The 11,083-nt window shown below is 55.9% G+C and overlaps 1 protein-coding gene across 1 annotated transcript in view; it reads right to left on the bottom strand.

Moving 5' to 3' along the window:
- Window positions 1–2,467: 2,467 nt before the first annotated feature.
- The window catches only part of Kdm4b (lysine demethylase 4B), an 80,060-nt gene continuing 71,444 nt past the window's right edge, over window positions 2,468–11,083 (bottom strand). The window contains exons 13-23 of the mRNA XM_028762666.1: window positions 10,692–10,812; window positions 9,155–9,315; window positions 8,845–9,040; window positions 8,547–8,623; window positions 8,351–8,406; window positions 8,110–8,218; window positions 5,730–5,915; window positions 5,442–5,606; window positions 5,252–5,371; window positions 4,008–4,100; window positions 2,468–3,779 (exon numbers count right to left, since the gene is read on the bottom strand). Coding sequence (XP_028618499.1) covers window positions 3,597–3,779; window positions 4,008–4,100; window positions 5,252–5,371; window positions 5,442–5,606; window positions 5,730–5,915; window positions 8,110–8,218; window positions 8,351–8,406; window positions 8,547–8,623; window positions 8,845–9,040; window positions 9,155–9,315; window positions 10,692–10,812 — 1,467 coding nt within the window. The 3' untranslated portion in view covers window positions 2,468–3,596. The remainder of the gene's footprint in view (window positions 3,780–4,007; window positions 4,101–5,251; window positions 5,372–5,441; window positions 5,607–5,729; window positions 5,916–8,109; window positions 8,219–8,350; window positions 8,407–8,546; window positions 8,624–8,844; window positions 9,041–9,154; window positions 9,316–10,691; window positions 10,813–11,083) is intronic.

Raw genomic sequence — 11,083 nt, 5'->3', positions numbered from 1 at the left:
TCCTCTGTAGACCAGGCTGGCTTCGAACTCACAGAGATCCAAGATCTACCTGCCTCTGACTCCTGAGTGCTACGGTTAAAGCCATATGCCACCACATCCCACTCTAAAAATGTGAGTCTTAAAAATAGTTTTAAATGTTGTTATTGACAGGCCTGTTGGCACAGACCCATCATCGCAGGGTCAGTAAGTGAAGCCAGGAGGATCAGGAGACTAAAGTCAGTTAACGGCTCCAGTGTCACAGAGGTCATGGTCAGGTCAAAGGTCACATCAGCCTAGAGGTGCAATGTCCCTGGCACCGCATCTGCCAGTGTTGCCTGGAGTTATGGCGACAACAGGAGGGCACTGTCACTGACATGCTGGCTAATCTTCTGTTAACTTTCACAAGCTACAGTCATCTGAGAGGTGAAAACCTCCACTGAGAAACGGCTTTACACAAGCCTGTGGGACATTTTCTTAGTGATCGATGTGGGAGGGCCCAGCCCACTGTGGGTGGAGCCATCCCTGGGCTGGTGGCCCTGGGTTTTGTAAGAAAGCATGCCAAGCAAGCCACGAGAGCAAGCCAGTAAGCAGCACTCTCCATCAGCTCCTGCCTCCGGTTCCTGCCCTGTTTGAATTCCTGTCTTGACTTCCGTCAGTGATGGAGAAATGTAGATCAAATAAACCCTTTCGTCTCCAGGTTGCTCTGGTTATGGTGTTTCCTCACAGCGATAGAAACCCTAAGACACTGATGTAGGAACCAGAACAATCACCACTGCCAAGGGACTCAGGATTCCCTGGGTTGGGGCCTCCTGAGAAGTGGAATGTGCATAGACCTGGGAGCCCTAAGCTTGGTCTGCAAGCCTCCATCTTGCAAGGACTAGTCCATATCAACCAAGTCCCTTCTTTATAGCCCCAAGTCCCAGAAAATAAATAAAAGCAACAGAGACATTTTCTGGCTGCCAACATGGACTCCGGATGGACATATGATGTACTCAGTCAGTCAAAGCTAGGGTCCTGTTTCTTGTGCATGACACTGGGGCTATCCAGGGAATGACATGGATTTTAGTCTCCACTCTGTTCAATTATTAGAAGTGGGGACATTTGTCATGGCAGGGCCCCTCTGCAGCCATCACATTACCAGGCAGCAGGCATTTCTTGTTTTCTCCAGGCAAAGGGCCAGAGACCCCATAGATCACACCCAGTTCCAACACAGGGGCTAGGGCCCTTAGGCATATCTCCCTTGTGTCTGCTTTGGTGATGTTACTGGGATCTGAAACTAGGGTCCTCAGAATGTTTCTCTATAGAGTGTCCAAATGGCCAGCATTTGGGAGGGTTGGGTTGAGATGCAGAGAGCAGAGGGGAGGGAGAAGGTAACACGGCTTTTAAGGTCGTCCAGGAAGCTGTGAGCTATGACCATTTGGGACCCAGGGCTGCATGCATATGTGGAGCACATAGGCTGGACAAGCATGGAGACCCTGGGCTCTTGGGCCAAGGGGCAACTGTGGGAATCAAATCATGGTTTCTAAACCTGAGAGCCTATGAGCAACACAAACAGAGGGAGCAGGGCAGGGGCTGGCCTGGCCTAGTGGGCTCCAAGCAGGACTTGAGGAAGGTGGTGCTCCTGGGAGACCCTGGCTTCTGCAGGAAGAGATGGAGGCCAAGCCAAGGCCTGCAGAGCTGGTGGCCCAGGGTATCTCCTGTTAGTTCCAGGACCAAGCTAGGTTCATCATCCTAGGCCAGGCAATCACTATGCAATGCTGAGGGTGGGCCAAAAGCAAATGATATCATGGTGGCCCGTGTACAAGTAAAACTTTATTGACAAACAGGTCCAGGGCTAGCTGTGGCCCAGGGCTGCAGGCTGCACATGTAAGCTTGGCAGGAAGTGCCAGGCAGGTTCAGAGCCAGACAGATGTCTCCTCCTAGCACAGTACCCCAGTCCCACAAGCCCTGGCCATACTGCTGACTGGGTTGCTTTCCTTCCTAGAGCAAAGACCTGTCCCACAGCCATAAGGGACAGTTTCAAAGAGGAATAGAAAACAAGGGCCCTGCTCCGCCTGGTGCCTGCCACCGAGCTCCTGCTGCCTGTAGCCTCCTGTAGCTTCCACCCCCTCCTCCCTCCAGGTCGAATTCAAGTCTCCCCTTTGGCCCACCAGGCAGGGCCTCCCTTCTTCCACTCCTCTCTCTGCTTCACCATGATCTCCCCAACCCTAGGGCGTTTGCTCCTCTGTAGTCCCACCTAGTGCAGGAACCAGACATAGGCTGGGTAGCTGACAAGCAAAGAGTCAGAGAGCACAGACATCCAGGAGAGACACTCTGCCTCAGCTCCATGCCACTGGGGTGAGACTAGATGTCTTCGGGATGGTGTCTCACCTCATGGCAGCCCCTACATCCAGACCAGGACACACTGTACCCATCATGCCAGCCAAGGACATCCCCATCCTGAACCGATCTTGTCCTGGCCAGAAATGAAGACACCGCCATGACCAGGTGGGAAGAGGAAGCGCTCAGCTCAAAGGCTTTAATTGATACTGAACCAGAGGCCAGAGAATGAGGCAAAAATACAGAGTCCTTCATCTGGGTAGGGAGAGGAGGAAGGGCGAGGTTTTGTGTTTGCACAAAAACCCAAGCCTCTCTGTATGGGGCATGTGCAGGGACACCTGCAGCCACTGCAGAGACCACAAGGGGCACAGCCTGAGACTCCTGTGATCCGGCCTCTACCTCCAGGCCCAAAGTTAGGTCCTTTTTTATTCTCTTTACAATATAAATAGAATTTCAAAGTACACGTGGACACGGCAGCCATTGGGCACTCAGCAGAGGCCCAGTCCCTAAGTCCGCAGTAGGTCTGCAGGGCCAGGTCCCTCTGTCCAGTCCTTTGTCATTTAAGGTCAGCTGTCTATCCTGGAGCCTGAGGCCCTAGGATGGCAGTGGCTTCTAAAGGGATGGAGCCCATAGCCAACCCAGGGTGGTGGTGGCTAGTGCAGACCAGGCTTGTGAAGTCTGTGTCCTATGTCACTTGACCGGGCTTCAAGTGAAAGTGGCACCTGCTTTCTCCTGCCCTCAGCCACACAGAGGCCCTGATCCAAGGGTAAAGGCTCACGGGATCCCAGGCAGCAAAGGCAGAGTGAAGCAGACTGCACAGGGCAGGGGCATGGTAGGGTGTGGCAGAGGCCACTCCTGCAGGGCCCACCTCCCGGAGCAGGAAGCACGAGGAATCACACAGGTCACTGTGCACTGGGCTGCTGTCCCCTCCAGGGGACACCTGTACAAAAGTGCCTTTCCACCTGCTCAGTAGACAAACATCGGCAGGTGTCAAACACAGATGAAACTTTCATCTCTCTGCAGCTTGGTTTAGAGGAAAAAGAATGTGCCTGCTGTCAGGTTTTAAAGCCACAAATCTAGAAAACAGGCTGGGCTGTGCCCCAGTGTCCTTGGCTAGCATCTATCACAGGAGGCTCTGGGATGCCCCTTAGCACCTTTAGGAGAAGAGCAGAGCCAGGCCAGGTCCCGTGGAGTCACTGTAGTCCAGGGATGCTGGTCCCGCTCCCTGAGTCTGGCCAAGTTGGATCCTGCTGGTCCTGTTACCCAGTTACCTACAGTGGGACAGGAGTGGGTAGTATCTAGAAGGATGTTCCAGGCTGGCTCTGCACCTGCAGCAAGTTCTCCATGAAGGCCAGGTATTCTGGGCTATGCCCTGTGTCCTCAGTGGTGGTAGCCAGCATGGTGGCCACCCGTGGGCGCTTGGCAGCCTTCACATCATCTCCAGAGAAGCCAGGCTCCTGTGGTGTGCCAGTGCTCAGTGACTGTAGACATCAGAGATGGATCAGGTTGTCTCCCTGGCAAAGCCCCTCGGGATCACACTCTGACTCACACGGGGGATGGCTCCCACTTGACCCTGTCCCTTGGCTGAGTGGGGAGCTCTGATGACTCTGGACAGTGCCGGGGTGACACTCATGGCCAAGGAGGAAGGGACAACATGTTAAGAGACATGCATCTTCAATGCCCCAGATGGAGGTGCCAGGGACACTCACCAGTCGGGACCGCACCCTCTTGGGCAGCTCCTCTTCCAGTGTGAAGATGTCCCCACGCTTCACAGTCAGCTGAGACCCATCCTCAAACTCCACCTGCATTGAGATGGGAGTCTAAGCATGGGACACGACACAGGATGCTGGCCCCGCCCCCAGGAACTCAGGCATCCTGGGGTCACAGGGCCTAGTGGACACCTGCCCAAGTCTGGGGCTGGTCTACATCCCGAGGACACCCTGTGGCAGACAGTCAATATAAGATAAGACGAGGCTGTGCAGCAAGCCTGCAGCCAAGAGTGAGAAGCCGGCAGGCCCTGGACAGGAGGCTCAGGGGCTTTCCCACAGCCCTCTGGGCCTGGGACCTGTCTCCCTACACTCAGAATGGCAGCTATAGGAAGCCACCCCAAACAAGCTTCTTGTTTCATAATGGATACCCAGCACTAGGATGGCTCAGGCTGCCCGGCCAGGAGGTAGATGGCTCAGGCTGCCCAGCCGGGACGTAAACACCATGGGTGCTTGGGGATCTGGCCATCTTCTTTGGGGACAGCAGTAAAGATCGCAAGTGACCACTGGCCTGGGTGCCAGCCTAGGTGAAGTAGAGGGGTGGAGGCCAAGGCCCCTTCTAATGCCTTTGAGGGGACACTGGAGCATGTGTGAGCAGGGTCTGAGCCTGCCAGGCCAGCAACAGTGTCAAACACAGGGAGTCAGGCTCCCCAGGAGGAAGGAGTTCTGGAAGCCACCTGCTGTCTCCCACCTCGGCTTTAGCTGCTGTGACACTCTGTGGGGCCAGTCTGTACCCACGTCCCTAACACTCAGACACCAGCACTGCAGGTGTCCGGGTTTCCCAGTCCTGGCTCACACAGGCTTCTGGAAACATACTGAAAGGAGTATGGTATAAGTGGACCTAGCTGGGCTGGAGGGTGTCGTGTCCTGACTGGCTTCCTAGGCTGTGCCAACACCATGCTTGCCCACAATGTCTGCAGGCACAGGGCTAGCTACCCTGGACCTGCCCCTTACCCCTTTCACCCACTGAGACGGGAGCACAGCTAGGCTGCACTCAGCTCCCTGTTTTTTGACTCTGTGCTTCATGTTGTTGAGACAAGGTGGTGGTGTCACAGTGCAGGGTGGCCACTCTGCCCCGGGCTGTACCCTACCTCCCACTCCCACTGTGGCTTGTCCACAGCCCTGGCCTGCTCATCCTTTAGTCTGTGTGACCACTGACACAGGGTAGGCTGGTGGAGGCTACTCACCTGGTAGATAAGGCTGGTGGCCATGGAGATGAACCTGGCTCTGTACAGATTACCGTCTGTCCACCGTAGTTCCACCAGCTCACCCTCAGGGGGCGGCCCTAGCCGAAGGCAGTCTCTGCTCTACAGGGAGGGGATGGTGAGGCCCTGTCCAGCACGCCCCTGCCCCTGGTGCCCCTGCCCCACCCCTCACCGTGATGCTCTCTGGGTACAGGTTGTCACTATAAGAGCCATCATCGAAGTTGACCTCATAGAACGTCTGCGCCGTGGTGCCGATGACACGGCAGCGGTAGTAAAGCCCATTGCGATTCTTGGTGATCACGATCTGGCCCAGGGACACCGTGCGCAGGAGCTGGCCCTGGGGTGGGGTGATGGTGCATGGAGTCCAGGTTTTGTCCACGTGGATGAGGCTAAGTGGGCGGAGATAGCCCACATGGACAGAGTGCAGTCATGTGGGTGGGGCTCTGGCCACTGTACTCACCCCTGCTCCACTGGCCCTGTGCTTGAGGCAGGTGATGGACACCACGTAGGGCCAGTCATCGGGCTCCATGAGGACGCCAGCAGCATGCGCACAGGTCACATGGAAGGATGTGGAGCAGTGCTCATAAGAGCACTGGATGCAGGCGCCCGACACCCTCTTCATCCGCTTGCGGCAGTACACACATTTCTGCCGAAGGTGGAGAGCAGGGTTACCAGCAAAACCAGAGAGGAACCTTCCAGAACAGGTCAGGGGAGGCGAGACAGGACTGGATCGGACAGGATGGGGCTGGGGCTTGATAACATCTAAACTCAGCCCATCTCTTCTTGGGATCTCCTCCATGATGCTAAGTCCCCACACTCCCTGCAGCACAGAGCTGGGAGCAGGGGGGACAGCGATGGTGTCACAGCATCTCTTAGTGCACAGCCACTGGGGGACCACAATTAGAGAGGCCATGTGCACGGAAATGGCCGGATTTGCTGTCAGCATACCATCCTCCTGAGCCATGATGCTCTTTTTAAGAGCCACCCTGGCTTCATCAGACCACCTAGCAGTGAGCCCTTGCTTCTGAAGGGGTCTCTGAAGCCCGCACCCGGCCTGCAGTAATGGACTGGAACACCGTTCTAGGCCCCTGAACCTGTGACCTATGGTACAAGCCACTGTGCTGGAAGCCAGTCCAGGTCCTATAGTCCAGGTCTACAGCAGCACTCTGCTCAGCGTGACCAAGGAATGAACCTTCAAGACACTGTCCATGGCCCTAACTGAGGGCATCCTGACACCCACCATAGCCAGTGTGCCTTTCCCAGTGCTGTGGTGCTAAGTGCCCTGAGCAGGGCCTGTCCCATGGTCTGAGCTGACTCATCTCCATTCCTGACCGCTGGCTGGGTCACCTCCCAGATGTAAGAAGCCCCTTGCCCCATGCCTTAAACACAGGGTAGGAGACATTGGGCTGCACTGGGCTGTACCCAGGCACCACGTAGCTGACAGCGGGAGGTTGGGGGGGTTGGGGGGAAAGGAGAGGGATTAGGAGTGTCTGTAGCAAGGCAGGCCTGGGGATCAGATGCTCTCCAGACAGCCATGGCAGTCTACACTCCTAGCTGGGAAAGCTGAAACCCAGAGAGGTCAAGAGGCCTCTCTGGAGACACACAGAACCTGAATAAGCAAACTGGTGCCTGTGACCTCCTTCACTAACCTGCTGCAGAGGCATGTGTGTGTGTGCGTGTGTATACGTGTGCATGTGTGTGTGCGTGTGTGTGCGTGTGCATGTGTGTGTGCATGTGTGTGCGTGTGTGTGCGTGTGTGCATGTGTGCGTGCGTGTGTGTGTGTGTGTGTGCACGCGTGCGTGTGTCTACATTCACTCAAGAGTCTCAGCATGTAGCACAATGGAGTGCCTTCAACTGAGACACTAGGTGATATGACTGGAAACAGGTCAAGATGGGGACAACAGTTCTCAAAGGTGGTAGACCTGAGAAGGTGCCCTCCCTGTGTGCAGTCACCAGGGAGAGCACAGTAAGCCTCAAAGAGGGCTCTGACCCACGACATGGAGAAGGGCTGTGTGCCGTAGGCAGGATGGAGGATGAAGGAAAGGTTCCTTGGCGAGTTTCATAACAGTGACAATCCACTGTGTTTGTGGCATGCGTGCAAAGACAAGATCCATTCTGCATCTGCCTCTGTCCTGGGCATGCCCATGAGTATCACCCATTGTTCCAAGATGCAGAATCAGGTAGGTGAGAGAAGAGAACCAATGGTCTGGCTACTCAGTGGAGTATTACTCGGGCATGAAAGAGGAAGAAGGCTGGAGAGATGGCTCAGTGGGAAAGGATTTATCATCCAACTGTAAGGATATGGATTTGAATCCTCAGAACCTACATAAAGCCAGATAGATGCAGACTGTTTAAATGCCAGTGCTGCTATGGCATGGTGGGAGTCAGAGCTGGAAGCTGACCAACCAGGTAGTTGGACATACACATGGAAAGACTCTGTTAAGCAAGATAGATGGCTTGAGGACTGACACTTGAGGTTGTCTTCTGGCTCTACACACACACACACACACACACACACACACACACACCACAATTAATGCCATTGTTTGTCACACAAGGAAGGAAAATGAAGCTTGGGAACATCACTCTGAGGTTAGGAGTCGTAGGCGGCAAGAGGGGCAGGCTGGCTCTCCCTGGGTGCAGGTCTTGCATGGGGACAGCAAGCACCACTGAGGTTAGGCACTGGCAGTACCTGGCAGTCTCTAGACAGAGCCTGAGAGTTGGGACACTTGGACCAGGGGCTGCTGGCTGCACCTGGAGCACTTGCCACTGTGCTCGGTGTACAGCTCCCCACTCTGACACAGGACTGAGGCTGGAGGCTGCAGTCTTGGGGACCTACCAATTTCCATCGCTGCTCGGGGATGGCACTGACGTCCACTGGGTTGCGTTCAATCACATTGAGGAATCGTACCTCGGGGACTGCAATTGCGCAGATCACATGAATCCACCTGAGAGGTCAGGACAAGGTTACAAGAGCAGTGCAGGTTCTAGGCTGGCCAAGAGGCCAGTCAGGCTGGGTGCGGGGAGGGTGGTGAAGGGCAGTGGGCAGGTGAGGTTTACTGGGCAGTCAGGGCACACACCTGTGTTCTGTGGTCCTCTGTAGCGCTCCCCCCCGTAGGTTGCACAAACAGCATTCCTGAAGGACAGATCACTGTGGTAAGCAGCGGCCACCTCTAGCATGCACCACCCAGCCCCAGCCTCCACACAGCTAAGACAAGGCCACTGGTACCCGGGCCCAGGACCTCCCAGCTCTAGGAGCCAGCACAGGGGAGTTACCGCAGTCCAGGCGTGGGCCGCACACCGGGAACATGTCCAGCCCTCTTTGGCCAGCTCAGGCCGGACACCATAGCAACCTGGAAGACAGTGGAGCACTGAGAGCAGACCAAATGTGTCACCTGGAACAACTGCAGGCCTCCACACCCTGCAGTTCCCCACATCTGCACAGTACAGGTGCCCAGGCCAGAGCCCTGGACAGTGTGACACCCCCCAAATCAAAACCCACTAGGTCTAGGAGTTGCTCTTTGTCTTCCCAGAGCCCTTCACACTGAGGTGGGGGCAGTCGTGGAACACTCACTGGCATGGACCTGCAGGCAGCAGTGGGCACAAGAGATGAGCGGGCTGGTGCCGTCCTCACCGACGTAGGAGTTAGCAGGCAGTGGCTCTGTGTTCTCCCCACTTGAGGTGAAGCACATCTCAGGGATCAGTGGCCGTGTCCTCTGGCCACTTTTGGAGGGCGGCTGGACAGCACTGTCCCGCTCTGTCTGTACTGACTGTAGAGTCACAGCAGTCAACTCAGGGCCACAGTAGGCCAGGCTGCACTGGGGCTGAGTAGGACAGGTGACACTGGGTGCCATCAATGTGGGGAGGCTGCTGAGGCAGCTCACCTGGCTGTAGGGGTAGAAGAGGGTACAGATGGCACAGTAGGGCTCGCTGAGGGCGGCTGCCGCATTGAACTTCCTCTCAGCTTGGAAGCTGGCTGCCTTGTTCTTCCACTGCAGGGACAGCAGGGATCTCAGGGCCTCAGGGTCACTGACGCCATCCTCTCCTGAGAATGGGATGAGCGGCTTGAGCTGGAGGACAAGGCCCTGCACTAGTGCCACCCCACTGGTTACTCCTGCCTTCAGAGCACCAGCCCTGGCTCCTGGCAGGGAGAGGACACTGGTTTCCTGCCATGAGTCTCCCTGAGCCTAAAGCCCAGATACCTCAAACATCATACTTCACACTCAGACACATCCTCTTGTCCATGAAGGAGACTCAAGCATAGGCTGTTAAAGGCTGACTCTCCAGTGCAGCCACAGTTGGATAAAAAGACAGAGGGAGGTGCCAGCTATGCCCTGGGAGATGCTGGAACCCATTCCATTTGCGTCACCTTCAACCTTCTAGCCCTAGGGAACTCTTTGCATGGAGCCTGGGGTGTCCTGCCTGCTGTCCAACCTGCTCAGCCTGAGAAAGTCCCACATAATCCCAAGGGACCCAGAAACCCCAGGACTGTGCTGAGTCTGGGTCCTGCCACCTACAAAGATACCTGGGGCGTGGAGCTTGGGGGATTTGCCAGTCCAGGACTCCCCAGGAAGCACTCTTGGAAGAGCCCAGCCAACAGACAAGAATCTAGGAGTCTGGGTCTCAACTGCTCCCAAGGTCCTGTCACTCCTGTGGCAAGGTCATGGGTGGAAAGACAGCCATACTGCTCCCAGATGCTAACAGCAGCTTAGGAAGGAGCCAAAACCCACCATGACCTGCACACAGGTGCAGCCCCACCTCCCTTGCTGGCAGCCCAGGGCTCAGCCATCACTAGGGAGTCCCTTCCTAGGGCTATCACCTACACCTGTTAGCCCCAAAGCCACATCGCGTAATGGGGAAGACACTCAGGATACTTAGATCTGCAAGGCCTGTCTGGAAGCTCCTGCGCAGAAATGACAAAGCAGTTGCCAGCTGCCCACAACCCCATCCGCAGCCTGCATAGCACAACCTCTGGCTTTGTACACTGTACCCTCTGCAGCAGGCCGTGGCCCCCTCTATCTTCCCTCTGAGATGCTCAATGCTGCAGCCCATTGCTCAGACAGATGAAAATACCAATGGCACCAGCGACCTGGCTTGGGAATCTGGGCCCTCAATGGTGACATGGCATTTGAGATATTGGATCCTGGCAAGTGTGAATGGAAGCAGGGTGGAGTGGAGGCCCTGCAGGCAGCAAGGACTGTGGGTGGTATGAGGCATGGGGACATGGACAGTTGGGCCTGCAGATGTGAGGGGACAGAGGAGGCTCTGCTGAGCCTCACAGAGCATGGTGACAAGGCTGCCAGGGTGCAGGGAGGACCTGACCCTAAGGAATTGGATGGATGGACAGTGGCACCTGTGGAGAGGGGCTGGGCACCATGCAGGTGGAAAGAACACTGCATGGTGGCTGAGGGCCACACTCACCTTCATCACTTGAGGCCTCCTGCTTGACCACAGACAGCGGGGATCGAGTTGGGGGCCGACCCAAGGGGTGACGCCGGCTCTTTTTGATCTCCACCTTCAGCTTAGAGAAGGGGGTTGTTGCCTGAAACAGAACTCTGTGAGTCCTTGGACCTGTCCCCCACAGCACAGCACACACACACACTCCTGTCCCCTAGTGCACATGCACTCACACAACCCATCCTCTACAGCATGCACACACATACACACACACACACACTCCTGTCATCACACACACACACTCCTGTCATCTATCTCTCACACACACACTTCTGCCATCTCTCATACACACACACACACACACCACAATCCTGTCATCCACATCTCACACCACACACACACACACACTCCTGTCA

The sequence above is a fragment of the Grammomys surdaster genome, unplaced genomic scaffold (assembly GCF_004785775.1).
Source record: "Grammomys surdaster isolate TR1022 unplaced genomic scaffold, NIH_TR_1.0 62, whole genome shotgun sequence".
In the NCBI taxonomy this organism is placed as follows: Eukaryota; Metazoa; Chordata; class Mammalia; order Rodentia; family Muridae; genus Grammomys; species Grammomys surdaster.
This window is presented reverse-complemented; position numbering and strand designations above follow the sequence as displayed.